The following is a 15988-nucleotide window of genomic DNA, read 5'->3' as shown; positions in this document are numbered from 1 at the left end:
ACATGTGCATTGAAAAATTCCCTAATGAATGGAAGTTTGTTTTTCCTCTATCCATCCAATAATATTTTTACGATTTAGTAAAACAAGATGGCCGCGAAAACTTTGTAAACGGAAACGTTTAATTTGATGACTCGAAGAAAAATTGCATGCTTTGAATATTATTTTTGATTAGAGTGTATCGGATTGACACAAAATAGACCCGACTTGCCAAGAAATTAAATAAATGTAGATGACAATGACTGAGGAAACACAACAATCTGAGACAGCCGCACAAAATGAGGCACAAACTAGTTCTCCAGATGTTGGAAAAGTTAAAGATAGTAAAAAAGAAAAATGCCGACCTATGACTAAGGTATATTTGATTAAAATGATGCTGAAAATTTACGAGCCTCCATAAAATACTTTTCAACCACGCAAACATGATATATTTAATGGAACAAAGATCGAAGTTGAACTTTCGATTTTTGAAACATTTATAACATAATTCTGTAAAAAGATGCTATTTATTTGATACATCGCAGATAAAATACTCTCACAGATATAAAACAACAAATCGTATATTTTATATGACAGTAAATATAACATTATTATAGGAAATGAAAAAGACACAATTACATGTCATGTGACATTCTTTACTATCTTATTTTTTGAATAAAAAGTAAAAAATATTTAATTAATATGTTAATGATAACTCGTATAAATTTTTGTAATCATTATAAAAACCATAATATATTATATATTTTAATTCAACTTTAACCAATACATATCTATATATATATATATATACATAATGAAAGAAATAAAATATATTTATAGGTAGTAATACGGAGATTACCTCCAACTATGACTCAAGAACAATTCCTAGAGCAAGTTTCTCCATTGCCAGAACATGATTATCTTTATTTTGTAAAAGCTGATATGTCTTTGGGACAATATGCTTTTTCCCGTGCATATATTAACTTTGTTGAGCAACAGGATATTTTTATGTTCAGAGAGAAATTTGATAATTATGTATTTGTCGACTCTAAAGGAACAGAATATCCAGCAGTAGTAGAATTTGCACCTTTCCAAAGGTTACCAAAGAAAAGAATAGGAAAAAAGAAAGATTTGAAATGTGGTACAATAGAATCAGATCCATATTATATAAGTTTCTTAGAAAGTCTTAAAAATCAAGAAGCTGAATCTAATATATCACAGCCAAAAACAGAGTACTCATATCAACCACCTGATAGTAAGTTATTTTTTAACAACTGACATGCTAAAATATTACATACTCCTATGTATGAAATGTATATTTATGAATTTATATTTGTTTTGTCGTTATAGATACACCAAAAAAAGTTACGACCACACCTCTCTTAGAATATGTGAAACAACGTAAGCAAGAGAAACAACGTCTCAGAGATGAAAAACGTGAAGAAAGACGACGAAGAGATCTAGAAAGGAGGCGGACAAAGGAAGATCCTATTATATCTAAGGTGACACTATATTTTATAATGCATTCATTTATTATTCTTGACTTACTAAATAGACTAATTCTAAACATGACAAATACAGTATGGAATAAAGGAATTATTAATCAGATATATAATGGAAATTGCTTTTAGCAACATATTAAATTTAAATTTTAAGTATTATATTCTCTACTGTATTTGCTGATACTAATCTTTTCAACCTACAGTCTGCATGTAATATTGAAGATAATCAGACCAAGTATTCCTACCTTTGCACTTCCCCAACTGTCAAGTCAGAAGATATATTTTTTGATCATCCTACTGAAAATCTAAATATACCTCATGAATGTAAAGAAGAAATTTGCAGTAGTGGTACTGCAAATATGACACGAGCTAACAAAACTTTGCTAAATATACAACAACAATTTTACAGAAACGAGAATACAGAAGTATATATAAATTGCGTTAGAAGTATGCCTCATGTTAATGAACGTTGGCAATACACTAATAAACAACGAAAATTATTTTATATTTACGAAAAAAATTATAAAGAAAAAGATTCTAATTGCAGAAAAAATAATTACAACCACTGGAGTAATATTAAAAATAATTATATTTATAATAATACTAAGTGCACATCTCATTATATTAATAATAAAAATTATTTTTCTGTCTTATCAAAATCTCAATTTACTAATTTACACAAAACTTGGAAAATGCAAATACCAATGGAGGTATCAAAGTCAAGAAGTTGTAGTGCTGTGTTTGACTATCATAAACTTTACCCTTTTAAAACTTGTGAAACAGCATTCCCAGCATATCGTAAAACTTCATGAAGTAGGAACTGCAAGTGGTTAGCAGGGAAATTCATGTTTTATGTATTTATTTATCGCATGTTAAAAAGTCATGAGGATTAAAGAACTATTTATCACACTTATGCGACCTAGTTCAATGCTATGTATTGTTTCTGTTTAATATTGTATTCTAAATTTATATACATTTATTAAGATGTAATTAATTTATTATTGTTTAATTTGTATACATTAAATTTTGTAAAAGAAACTGTTTTTAGAAAAAAATGCGAAAATTCTGTGTTACTTTATTGTAATTTTTATTATTTCAATTATCATATGCCGAACTCCATTAAAATTTATTAATATTAAGATCAGTAAAAGCATTTTACTTAAAATAAATATTTAACTTTGTTGTAGGTATTGAAAAATCCAGATCTTGATAAAGAAATGTGTAAAGATAATAAAGAAAATAGGGAGGAAAAGGATAAACTTTCACCCAAAGATATAAAAAATCGTATTAAGAAAGAGGATAAATTACGTGACAAGGTACCGCGTGATCGAGATTCCAAATCAATAACAAAAGGATATAGGGAAAGAATTGAAGATAGAAATAAAGATAGAGATATAAAACATCAAAGACGACATGAAGATAAAAAGATATATGGAAGACGTGATGAAAGAGATGGTATAAAAGATGATAGAAGATTTGATTTTAAAGAAGATACTAAAGATTCTAGGGAACGAAAGATAGAGGAAAAACGAGGTAAAAGTTACGAAAAAATGAGGCAAGAAAAAAAAAGGCTTGCAGAAACCAAAAAACAGAATGTAGAATTTAGTGTTGATACAGAAAATAGTGTGAAATTAAGAAGTGAAGATGAAGAATTCCAAAAGAAAGAACCACCAGTTGATCTGTATGAAAATATTAAAGAAAATGATGAAGCTATAGGTGATAAGGAGGATGCTAAATATAATAAAGGAAAAGAGAAACAAGAAACTAACGAAAGAAAGGTTCTAATAGAAGATTCTGTGCGTGATTTTGGGACAAGGGATCAGAAAAGGACAGGTAGAAATCCTTTCATATTAAAATTAAATGAAATAGAAGATTCTAGTACATATAAATGTCTTACTTGTAAAATACTAATACGTTATTACTTATAGAAACAGCTGTTGAAAGTAACAAAGACATTGAGAAATCAAAATCCAATGAAGATATTAATAAAGAAATTAATGAAGATGATGAATCTGAAGAAAAGAAGGATTCAAAAGTCACAAAAAGGCGGAGTTCACTTGAAAGTGGAGGGGAAGGTGGTACAGGAGATGGAAACTGTTTAAGGAGGCACAAGTCTTTAGATGGTGGAGATCAAAATAACTTACAAAAGACTGAAAATGAAGATAAAGAAAAAGATAAAAAGGATCCACGATTAGAACGTCGAATTAGAAACAAAGTGTGTATTTTTTCTTCCTTAAAATATTAAAAATGTTATTTAATTTTTATTTAACTTCAATTAATTATTTATAAAAATATTGTTTATTATAAAATAATAGGATCGTCCTACCATGGAGATCTATCGGCCTGGAATGGGAAAATTTAGCAAACAAAGATTAGAACGAGAAAAATCTAATACTAACGATGAGAGAGCATCGCTTTCGCAAAGTCCTACTCCAAACCCCAATTCTAATAATCTTTGTAAATCAGGAAAACCTGGAACTGAAGTGCGATCTATGACGTTTAAACGTAGTATTAGTCGTGATTTGGTATAACAATCGCTAAATGGAAATCTTTTCTTAACATCAGTGATATATATGTTGAAACTGTATTAACATATAAGGTTTTTACACTAGTCTTTCTCACGACATACAATATCACATAGTGTATCTTATTATACACAAATGCATAATAAAATACAGTGTTCCACTTACTACTGGAAAATCCATGTAGCTGCAGATGTATAAAACTTTCCACATTAAGTAATTTGATATATGTAATACATTATTTTCTGTTTAATCCTTTTGTTGTGATATATACTATTATCATTAATCATCTAAGTGTTGCATCAAGTGTTCATAATTTTCATTAAAATAAATTTTTCTATAATAATATTTTACATTTTATATAAAACTGTTATACTTTTTCGTAATATTTTCTAACAGAAGAAGAGATTAAAAATTAAGATAGAGGTAATATTTTAACATTAAAAAGATTTTTATGAAGGAAATTAATTTACATTAATTTCATTTTATATTTGATGCTATTAAGAAAAAGAAGTACAATTATAAAAAGCATTTTTATATTTTATTCGGTTTTTATTAAAATGATCAAGATATAAAAGTATATTTTTTTCATTTGCTTTACTTCCTGAACTTAAGCTACATAACAAATTACAAAATGAGATATATCTACACATATATGCAAACTTTAATGATTTTTTTTTGATTGAGATAAACGTAGTGAATATCTTTGTGAAGAACGTATTGGCGTTGTAATTTGTTTATTTTTTTTCCGTGATGGCGACGGTGATGGAGCGGTTGAAACTGAACTAACACGCTTCTTTCGACTTAATCTTGAAACACTTATTGTTGGTGTATTCACTGTAGCTAATATGAAAGAAATAATTATTAAATATAATGAAAAGATTATTCATTTAGCAAGATAATACATACATTGTTTTCTAGAAGTTTTCATTGATACACCATTATCTGAATCTGAATCGGAACTCGATTTATGTTCAGGCGATTTTGGTTTTTTAGAACTTTTTGCTAAAACAATTACATGTTAGGTAATAAATATGTAACTTTAAGTAACTATTTTCATATAGGAAGAAATGTACTTTTTGTTACGGGTTCTGAATCAGGATCACTATCAATATTATCATCCTCTTCTTCCTCGCTACTACTACGTTTTCTGCGTCTATTATTGTGCTTTCTTAATTTTGGCACTGGTGGTGGTGGCATTACTTCACTATCATCTTCATTTGACTTGTCTTTTCCTTTAAGAAGTTCTTCTATTTTTTCTTCCAATTCTATACATGCTACTTTTGTATTTGGTTTTTTCTTTGTTTGTTCAATAACAGACTGTAATGCTTTTAAAACTTGTTTATGATGAATTTTGTCTTTCAGTAAAGGTAAACTTTCAATGAGACGATGTATACCTAAATAAAATTCATTAATTATAGAAAGAAATGATATCTCATAAAATTTTAAACGCATTTTTAACTTTTTAAATAAATATATATTCTTATTTATACTTTTTGCACTAAATTGTAAAAGTGAAAGGCAGTACGCGAAGTCACGCCATTGTCTTTCTGTCGTAGCCAATTTAAATCTAGCACAAATCTTATCAATAATGGCATCAACTTGTTTTTCTTTTTGTAATAAATTCAAAATATACCTGGAAATATTTCGAACAATAAATTAATTGCAGTAAATTATCGTATTTTTATGATTTCCCTTTACTAATATACATACTTCAGAATTTCCTGAAAATCTGATTCCCTTATATCTAAGTCAGGATCAGTTAAGCGAGACAATATATCAGGCATCACATTGTAGAGAGCATTGCCTTTTTGTGAAAGTGCTTTGAAAAATTGCTTTGCATCTTGTCGAATTTGAGGATCTTTGTCAATTATACAGAGAGCTAGTTCTGATATCTGACCTCTCACACGCACCATTTCTCTCATTATAAGACTTGATAAAACTCGAACACAAGTACTTCTTACATTCATATCTTCATCACGAAGTCTGTAAATTAATTATACTTTAGGCAGATAATCTAGATAGTAGAATAGGATAATGAAATTGATTAAGCTCTGTTTTTAAATACCTGCCATAAACATGTTTCATCCATGGTTCAATTTGATTTGGAAATCTAGTTGTAAGATCACTTATCCCAATAAGAACATTGGCCCGAATATTAGGATATGGTGAACGTTCTAGTATTGTAATTAAAAGTTGTAATGATTTTTCACAAAACCTGGAACTCACTGTCATCATTTTACTGAGAGCAAGAGCTCCAGCAGCTTGTACATCTTCATCGTTATACTTATCATGATATTGGCATACATCTAGTACTAATGGACTGTAAGAATTTTGGTACATTTACATAGACAAATAATTTTAGTATGGTAAAAAATATGGACATTAAAAACGTACACAAATGTTACTAAAAGTCCATCTCCAGTTACAATATGATTTTCAAGAATGTCATTTATAAACTCTGCATCTGCATCTTCTGCCGCACCTTCCACAGCATCCTCTCCATTATCTTCTAAGATGCTTATCTAAGAACAAAAATTAATAATTGAACAAATTTTAAAATAAATATATATTATGAACAATGTTATATACCTCCTTATTGCGAAGTATTTGTCTCGCACAATTAGGAGTAATTGATCTTCGAGATCTATCCAAATTTTTATTATTTTTATTTGAATTCTTCTCTTCTCTTAATTTTCGTATAGTATCTCTTCGTTTTAATTCTTTGTAGACTGATGTATCTAAATGTACCATTTGTTTAATTGAAATATGTCCAACTAAATATAATAATTTAGATAACAAAAAGAACGGAACAGTATTTTCAGATGAATCATTATTAAATTTTCCCTGAATACAGATTTGTAATAATAACTGCTTCATTAAGCGATCGGGCTGATTTGCTAACTGAAATGTTAAAATATAGTTTTAGTGAAGCTTAAATATAAAATTTAGATTATATTATTAAAATACTTGCATGATAAATCGCATTAATCGCATCAGTTGCAAATGAAATATATCCATCATTTTCTAAATTTGCAAAATTTTCTATTAATAAAGTAAGAATTTCTTTAAACATTTCATGATCATTGGGATACCTATGAATAACGCACTAATCATTACTATAATTATTGAATGCATTTGAACAATTATTTAATTCTTATTATTTAACATACCTAACAGGTGTCTTTTCAATATCATCACTCATATGTTTTATAGTTAGTAATGCTCTACATGTATCTCTGGCTAATAAAAGATCAGTCTTTGCTCGTGGTCCAAGCCCTACCTTTATTAATACCTCTAAATTATCAATTATAATACTGCTTTGAGCTTGAGCTATCATTGTTATTAACATTAAAGCAGATCTGCTATCTAATAAATCTGTGTCTGATGATTTCATTGAAAATTTTTCCCATAGAACCTATTAAATAAATTACAAATATACGTAACTTGCTTATAACATAAACATATAAAATTAAAAACCATAATATATTTATATCATTACCTGTAATACGTCATTGCCTATATCTTTATTATTATACCATGTTAATATAAGCTGAGTTAAAGCTTGACTTTGACCTGGTTGAAGTCCTTTTAATAAATCAATTAATGATTTAACACATGTAAGAGCCTCTTGTCGTTTTGACTTTTGATTTTTATGATTATTTAAGTAAATATCTTTATACACTAATGCTATATTGTTTCGTACTGATTGATCACGATGAAATACTTGAAATAAAGCATCACGTATAGCAGCTGTAGCTCCAGCTACACCAAATTGATGAGCAATTCCAAGTAAAGTACATGCTTCGATAGCATCGGTTGCTGTAGTAGAAAAAAGTAATTTTTCCGCCATAGGTATAGCAACCTCTAATTCAGTTGCAAATTCCAAACAATTCTAGAAAGGTATATTATTATATATATAATTTTTGAACAAGTAGTTTATTATGATTAACATAAAATGCTTGGAAACATACTTTTAAATAATTTACAACTCGTTTTGATATTATTTCTTCTTCCTCTTTGTTTTTATCTGTTGAATGTACTGCATCTGTATTTTCTCCTATGTTATCTAAATTACTTTCAGATTCCATAAATGTTTTCAATAGAAGTAAAAACAGACATTCTTCTTTTGCTTCAGGAGAAAGAACTTCTATATCTGGACTTTGTTTTAATTTTATACAAACTTTCCACAAATATGTTACTGCTTCGAGAATTTTTTCTTTTAATATTAATTGTCTTACATGTTCAAACGCTGTATCAGAATTAATATCTTCTTCTTCTTCAACTTCATCATCTGATTTGTAAAATAAAAATATACGTTTAGATTAAATATATTTGTCATAATGAAATAAAACATACAGATTCTATATGCACCTTGGCTTTTGTCCTTTTTCTTTCCATCATCAGTAACTTCTTTTAATGCTTTTCTTATTTCTGGAAGTAAAGTATTCCATAATTCTAATCTTTGTTTGTCACCACGAGCACTTTTACTAACTCTTTCAGTTTGCAACTTTCTTAATTTTATTTCTTCCTTTTCTAACAATTTAGAAATTTCTACTTTATTTAACTGTAAATATATATTACATTACATATAATTATACTTTTAACTCAAGACAATTATATAAAACATAATTTTTTCCACTTACTTTTCCTGCAAATGGGTTGCTTTGCAATAAGGCACGCATTAGTTGTAACGCATGTTTTCGTACATTTGCACTTTTATCTTCTAAACGTAATGCAATAGTAGCTAAAAGTCTTCCTTGCCTTGCTAGTGGAATAGCTCCTTCACAACATAAATGTTGCCAAACTTGTAAAACTTTTGATCTGACATAAGCATTATTATCAAGAATATGTTCTTCTAAGTTATTAAGGCACTCATCACGTTGATCCTTCTGTTCTTGCGTAAGATCATCTCCAGTCAATGCTTTTTGTACAACCTCACGTATAATACTAATGGTACAGTTTCTCATAGCATAATGCTAAACATAGTAGTAATAAATATAAAATAAATGTAATATGTACTTTTATAGTTGAACTAATGTAAAATGGGCTACCTCGCTACCCAAATAATCCATCACATCATCAAGAATAGGAATTATGAGATTTGGTGCTGAAGCAGCAATAGTCTCTAAGAATATTGATATATTACGACTGTCAAGTTCAGATAATTCACTTTGTTCAATCTCTTTCATTATTTCTTTCACTAAACCATTACAACCACAATCATTAATCATATGAATAACTCCGACAGCCATGTGAGATGCTAATGCATCATGTATTTTCACTAACTATAATATTGAAATTTAGTCACTTAGTATATTTTTATATTGAAACAAAACTTTTAATTATTAATATACATACCTGAATAATTCTTATCACACAGCTTATACCATGATTATATTTTTTAATTGAAGTACCTAAAATCTTTTTTAAAAAAATTAATAATTAAATATCAAAACAATTAAAATCAAATTTAATTAAAAATAACTTGATGGAATATGTAAAACTGTACCTCGAAAATAGTTTGCCTCAGGGATTTCTGTTTTGAATCTTTACATTGTTCCAAAATTTTATAACACACTTTAGTGAATAATCTAAATTATAAGAAATCATATATTTATCTTATATATATATATTAAAATAATTGCTTAAATTATAACTAATGTAAACAAATATTTTTTGATGATTAATGCGTATAAACATACACAATAAATGAGTCTTCTACGATAGGAGGTTGCCAAAGTTTTGATAATGGTAATTGTAACAATCTATAGATGTACTCTAATGCTTTCTCTCTACTATTTTCCCACTCATCTTCCATATCCGACTTTGCAGATTTTTTACGCTGTGAATAAAACAATATTAACATGAAAATATTATTTATAAAAAGGAATTATTAACATAATTAGTACAATTAAATTATAAATATCATACCTTGCCTATTAATTTATCATATACATCTTTAAAAACCTCATCATCTATATGGCAAATAAACCAAGAAAATAAATATGCCAGCATTTTATTTATATTTAACAAACTCAATCTATGTTTCTCTTCCAACTCATTTCCTCTTTCGAATATACTTTCCATATCAAGTACTAACATTTCAATACCTTCATGAAATAATAATTGAAGTTAATATTACCAGTTATATGCAATGTAATAATTTAAATAATTATAATATATAATAACCACAATAAAAGAATTTTATTACCTTTTTGAATTCTGGTAAAGGCACGCATAATAATTGCTAATTCAACTTTATTTCCATGAACAATTATGGAGAAAAATGTATTAAAATGGTCTAAAATGAAACTGGCTCCATTTGCTTGGAGTGCTGATCGAATCTCTGCAGTAAGATTAAAATTACTGTGACAAATACTGAAAGTAATGTATAAAGATATATAAAATTTATGGAATACCATCTAGAGCTTGTGGTAACAATCGTATTGGAACGATTTCTTTAACAAAATATTGTCCACTCCGACTTTGTAAAAGTTCATCTTTATTTACAGGAATAATAAAGTCTTTGATCATTTTAATTGATTATTAATATATAGCTTTTTGAAAAATTACTACTTCATTTATAAATCTGAAAATTTTGGAGTTTGTATAATATTTTATAAAAATACAAATTATAATAATATTTGTAATCAGACACCATATACACGAACGCACGTATATTGCGACTGTGTTTGCAACTATAATTTTCAAATTCATTATAACCAACATATTAAACATAAATTTATATTTTTCTGTATTCACATATTTATATATTATATCGGATTATATGCATAATAGGAAAATATTGCGCGTTAAATATTCTTTAGATCTTTATCTTAGATATTGAAACCATTTTGTTCTTTATTAAATTGATTTAATAAATCCTTACGCATTTTCTTCCAGATCATATCGCAGTTGTTTGTGTTGGCGAAGCTGAATTTTTAAAATAATACGTTATAATTTAACAGTGACGCGATGTCATTAGAAGTAGAAAATGATTTAATACGAGTAAATAATCAATTATGTGATTTTTCTAAGGATGGAAGATTTTTTGCAACTGCATATCAAACAAATTTAACAATAAAAAGTTACAAGAAATTCGACACTATTCATTCATTCGTATTTCCAGATATAATCGAGGTTAGTGTATATGATTAAACAGATAATATGTAGACAACTATTATTTTAATTTTTGTTATTATATATTTAATATTATGAAATGTAAATTATATACTATAAAAGAAATAAAGTGTTTATAATACCAGAATTCGTTTTTTATTACATTCATCTTTTTTTTTTTATCACAGTATTTGGAGTGGTCTAGAAATACTGAATACATACTATGTGCAAATATAAAAAAAGCTATTATTCAAGTATATTCCATTCGTTATCCTGAATGGAAATACAAATTGATTGAAGGCAGTGCTGGTTTAGAAAGTGTTAGTTGGTCTCCTGATAGTAAATACATTTTGACGTTGTCAGATTTTAATGTAAGTAATAAATTTGATCGATATTAAATGAACTCATGCTTCAATATATTAAGATTACTAAAATACTCAGATTCAGATATCTGTGTGGTCTCTGGACGATCAAGGTGTAACTCATATACAAAATATGAAATCTTCTTTCCATAAATTATATTTTAGTCCAGATGGTAATAAACTAGCAGTGGTAGTTTCAATTGAGGGCAATGACAATATAGAAATTTATAAAACTGATACATGGAAACTAAGCAAGGTAAATAGTTTAATTCAAATAATTCAGGTTTTAATATATAAAAATAACAAATATTTTTTACAAATTGTTTCATTTCAAAATGTCTATGTCATATATCTTAATAATATGATCAGATCCACAACTTGCTAGTTGTAAAATATTAAAATCTTCCTTTTGAGGTCGAAATTTAAGCCTTTTAACAGTTAAGTGATGTGCTTGAGAAGTATCATACATTATGTATTTTTCCCATTCAAAATTATTAGAGAACATTTTTAATTTCTGTATTTCTATGCATCCAGTTTCAAATCCTATTGCTAAAATATAAAAATCTTGAGAAATACTCTGTAATGAAAATGCAAGTGCTGTAACTGAAACTTTTACATCCAAGGATGTAATTGGAACAATTTTATCATCCGTAAAGTTTGGATTCCAAATCCCAATTTTTCCATCCCTGGAACCTGTTGCAAAGAAAGATGAATCATGTGTCCATGAACAACACCATATTATACGAGTATGAAGACTATCTTTTTTTAGACTAGCTGCAATTAAGGTATACATATTGTCTTTACATTCAAACAATGACCATCTTCTGTCTCTGGAAACAGATAGTAGATATTTGTTATTGGGTGAAAATTCCATTTGTGTTATAGTTAATTGATGAGACATAAGTTTCTGAACTTGGGCCCATGTATTTGTACTCCACAATAATATTGCAGAATGTTCTGGTGATGTTGATTTACATGCAGTTGCCAATAATGATCCATCATGTCTGGCAGCTATAGAGAATATTTCATATCCATGGCCATAAAGCTTTTGTAACTCTGGCCATAGTGTATTTTGCATTAACTCTTCTTCTGTTGGAGAAGTATAATCTTCATTTCTAAACTTATTAACTTCTATATCTTCAATTGTGATATTATCATTAAATGTTGCCTTATTTGTTAGTCCAAGAGCAGGTACTGATGCACTATCAGCCACTATATTTTTGAAATCATCAACATTGGCAATCTTCATTAAACAGTTCCTAAATGTTGTTGGTGCTGTAAATATACGTACAACCTTTTCTTCTGCTCCTGAAGCAAACATATAAGGGGTTAGCATAACCAAACAAGACATATCATATCCATGAACTTGTGGACGTCCAATTTCATGCCAAAATTCTGTTTCATTTTTCCAAGCTGCATGAATTCTTGTTGTCTGATCTGTACTTGCAGTAATTAGAAATCTGTAATGCAATGTGTAATTGTATATTGTTTTGACGAATTATATGTATATATATTTTTAATATATATAACTTTGAATGCAAACCTTCCATTTGGATCCCAGCAAAGATCAATCACTTCACTAAAGTGACCGCTTGGTTTAGACTTTGGAATCCAATTTTTTATAATATTTGAGTATTCCCAAATATGAAATGATCCTTGGTAACCATGTGCTAATATATTTAATCCATTATCACTAAATTTACAACCATAAAAGCCCATTAAATTGCCACCAACTTCACCCACTCTTACTTTTTCGGACCAAATCCCAGTTACTTCATCTGGCTCCCATATAATCATAGATTTATCTAATGAGCAAGATAATAATCTTAAAATTCTATTCTTATTATCAAGCTGTGACGGATACCAATGTACGCCATAAACCCATCCTTCATGACCATAAAGGATAGATTCTAAAGTAATATTATATTTTATGCCATTAGCCATAAACACTTGTTCTTTCTGATGTAACTCATCATTTGAGAATTCTGTACTATTTGCAGAAATTTTCCACAATCTTATCATGGCATCTTGAGATCCACTTGCAAGCAAAATACTGTTATTTGTATCGCAATTAAAGTCCATACATCGTACCCAATCTTCATGGCCAACTAAAACTTGAACTTTTCTAAAATATGATTCTTCTATGATATTACAATTAGTTACATACAATTCAATTGTAAAATTTTCTATTGCAATAGCCAGAAGTGGTAAATGTTTATTTGGCAGGAAAGTAAAACAAGCTTCTATTGGTAATTTCTTATCAAATGTAAGTGTTTGTAAACATTTTACATTATCATCCATATCTCTTAACCATATTCTTAGATCTCCTTTAACAGACCCAGTACATATTATCAATTTCGCAGATGTTTCCTCATTTACGGAGTCATGATCAGAAATGTATAATGAGTTGCAAAAGATTAGAGTATCATCAACTCCTATGATAGAGTTACATTTAAATGATTCATTTCTTTTGCTCCAAATAATAGCTGTTCCGTCTACTGAGCTTGATAATAGCTCTGATTCGGGCTTCGCATCTCTTCGTTTAAGCCATCGTACAGTATTAATACGATTTTTGTGTCGGTGAAGAGTGTGCGTTATTTTTCCAATTTTTGAAATATACGGATCATAAATTGCAACTGCATGACATGCTGCAAAGCAAATGAGTCCATTTTTTCCCCAATCAGCCGAGTGTGGAACTCTATTGCAGGCACACGATATATAACTCGTTGTCATATCTTGCTTTTAATAAATAAATTAATTTTCAAAACATTAACTTAACCTCAAAAGTCATACACATATGCACTATGCTCACTGTCTTCGTTCATTTCAAACCATGAAAGGTTATTATATTACTACTACTATAGATGTGAATTTCGTCTATATTTTTATCACCAATTTCTTTTGCTTATATTTTTCTTATATCCTGCGCTTTTTTAACATGATAATTATGTAGTTTAATGACTTTCTTTAGTTTTGATTATTTGGCTTTTGTCTTTTTTGTCAGAAAATAAGGAAACATTTAAAAGATTCAATGCTTTTTCAACTTAACATAATCTAATCTGACTCCTACCTACTCTACCTTTTTAGTAAATTTTAAACATAAGGTGAATTTAGCTGAAACAATATTGTATTTTTATTTATATTTACAGGAATAAGGAAGATTTTTTTAAAAAGTCCGTAAATACAATCCGAGGCTATTAAAATTTAATGTAAAAGAATTAATTAGATTTTTATAATAAGATTTATAAAAAAAAAATTATAAAAACTTTATAATGATATCTAGAGTTTTCTACATAACATTGAAATCTTTTAATTTTAGAAATTAATATGTGGTCGTTTAAGTAGCATTGATGGATTATGCTGGTCTCCAAATAGCGAATTATTATGCATTTGGTCTTCCTTTAGCGACGAAGCAAAATTAATTATTTATTCGAGTATATTCGAAAGAGATATCGCAGTATTCTCTCCTACACAAACTGTAAATTTATCTCAAGTGGAATGTGCAAGTTATACGTGTTTAAAAGGAATCGAAAATGTAACGTGGATGCCCAGTGGACAGTTATTAGCTGTAATAGGATTTAATGAAATGGTTGGTTTATAATTTTATATATCTTGATAGATTAAACTGCACTTTTATATTACTGCAAACATTTATAGTAATATTTCAGTAAAAGTATTTGTATTGTAGATCTTACTGTTAAATCACGTGACATGGAAACCACTTTTGCAATTATATCTTGAACCCGTAATTCAAGAAAATTATTTGAATAAGGTATATGAAGAACGTATAATTCAACCGAAATTTTCGAATAAAAATACAAGCTATTACGATAGACATGTTTGTAAGTAATTTTTTATAGACATTTATATAAATATAATTGATATTTAAGAAAGTCGATTTTTATAGTGGAAGAGAAATCGGAACGACCAGTAAATATAAAAATAGGAAGGAAGAATATTATTGAGAGATTGTCAATTGCAAAATTTGATATTTTAAAATTTAGTTTTTGCGGGCAATACTTGGCCGTGAAACATCAACTTTATCCTACAACATTGTGGATATGGAATATTATTGATGATTATCTTGATTATTTACTTCTTGAAAATACTATCGTAGGTGAGTATTTCAACAATATATATTTTCTCTGTGCAATATCAAATTATATTAAAAATTTAATTTAGCTGCAAGATGGAATCCTACACGCGCTCACCTTTTAATATTTTGCGAGTGTGCGCATATATTTGAATGGACACCACATAATGCGAGTTGTATATCAATTTCACGAAATATTACGGTATTAGATGCACGATGGCATCCTGGGGGAAATTCCTTATTGCTTTGTGGATATAATAAGGCGATTATTTATCAAATTGAAAATAAATGATGAACTATTCGAATAACATTCGAATATAATAAATAAATTTATATTTATCTTTTTACTTTTTAGTAACATTTGAAAAAATAAAACAAAAAATAAAATTCAAAATAATTTGATTTTAACGT

At 28.0% G+C, this 15988-nt stretch overlaps 4 protein-coding genes across 6 annotated transcripts; 2 read left to right on the top strand and 2 right to left on the bottom strand.

Annotated features, from left to right (window-relative positions):
* The first annotated feature begins 73 nt into the window (after positions 1 to 73).
* Positions 74 to 4421, top strand: LOC122572160 (regulator of nonsense transcripts 3A). The gene is made up of 6 exons (XM_043736810.1): positions 74 to 352; positions 817 to 1231; positions 1327 to 1478; positions 2666 to 3311; positions 3407 to 3693; positions 3794 to 4421. Exons 1-6 carry the CDS (start codon positions 230 to 232, stop codon positions 4007 to 4009), a joined length of 1839 nt encoding a protein of 612 aa, XP_043592745.1. The 5' UTR covers positions 74 to 229; the 3' UTR covers positions 4010 to 4421.
* A 118-nt stretch (positions 4422 to 4539) lies between these two features.
* LOC122572180 (condensin complex subunit 1) lies at positions 4540 to 10688 on the bottom strand. 2 transcript variants are annotated; one of them, XM_043736851.1, is made up of 21 exons: positions 10423 to 10688; positions 10215 to 10349; positions 9935 to 10113; positions 9706 to 9845; positions 9513 to 9594; positions 9362 to 9424; positions 9055 to 9288; positions 8647 to 8979; positions 8375 to 8567; positions 7975 to 8294; positions 7503 to 7895; positions 7174 to 7418; positions 6975 to 7095; positions 6593 to 6904; positions 6398 to 6525; positions 6069 to 6323; positions 5714 to 5986; positions 5494 to 5636; positions 5077 to 5397; positions 4910 to 5005; positions 4540 to 4843 (listed from the first exon to the last, which is right to left on the bottom strand). In XM_043736851.1, the coding sequence occupies exons 1-21, from the start codon at positions 10535 to 10537 to the stop codon at positions 4665 to 4667; spliced, it is 4260 nt and encodes a 1419-aa protein (XP_043592786.1). In that variant the 5' UTR covers positions 10538 to 10688; the 3' UTR covers positions 4540 to 4664. The 2 variants fall into 2 exon arrangements, with proteins under 2 accessions (XP_043592786.1, XP_043592785.1); XM_043736850.1 differs by having other exon boundaries at positions 5077 to 5636.
* Positions 10689 to 10831: 143 nt separating this feature from the next.
* LOC122572185 (WD repeat-containing protein WRAP73-like) lies at positions 10832 to 15910 on the top strand. Its single transcript, XM_043736858.1, has 7 exons — positions 10832 to 11143; positions 11311 to 11493; positions 11564 to 11740; positions 14804 to 15073; positions 15173 to 15326; positions 15392 to 15601; positions 15667 to 15910. The coding sequence occupies exons 1-7, from the start codon at positions 10979 to 10981 to the stop codon at positions 15867 to 15869; spliced, it is 1362 nt and encodes a 453-aa protein (XP_043592793.1). The 5' UTR covers positions 10832 to 10978; the 3' UTR covers positions 15870 to 15910.
* LOC122572183 (probable elongator complex protein 2) lies at positions 11624 to 14618 on the bottom strand. 2 transcript variants are annotated; one of them, XM_043736856.1, is made up of 3 exons: positions 13028 to 14618; positions 12289 to 12944; positions 11624 to 12177 (listed from the first exon to the last, which is right to left on the bottom strand). In XM_043736856.1, the coding sequence occupies exons 1-3, from the start codon at positions 14215 to 14217 to the stop codon at positions 11810 to 11812; spliced, it is 2214 nt and encodes a 737-aa protein (XP_043592791.1). In that variant the 5' UTR covers positions 14218 to 14618; the 3' UTR covers positions 11624 to 11809. The 2 variants fall into 2 exon arrangements, with proteins under 2 accessions (XP_043592791.1, XP_043592790.1); XM_043736855.1 differs by having other exon boundaries at positions 11624 to 12944; positions 13028 to 14617.
* Positions 15911 to 15988: the final 78 nt, after the last annotated feature.

Source organism: Bombus pyrosoma, linkage group LG10, assembly GCF_014825855.1.
Source record: "Bombus pyrosoma isolate SC7728 linkage group LG10, ASM1482585v1, whole genome shotgun sequence".
Taxonomy (NCBI): Eukaryota; Metazoa; Arthropoda; class Insecta; order Hymenoptera; family Apidae; genus Bombus; species Bombus pyrosoma.
The sequence above is the reverse complement of the archived record's forward strand: the minus strand, read 5'-3'. Positions and strand labels throughout refer to the sequence as shown.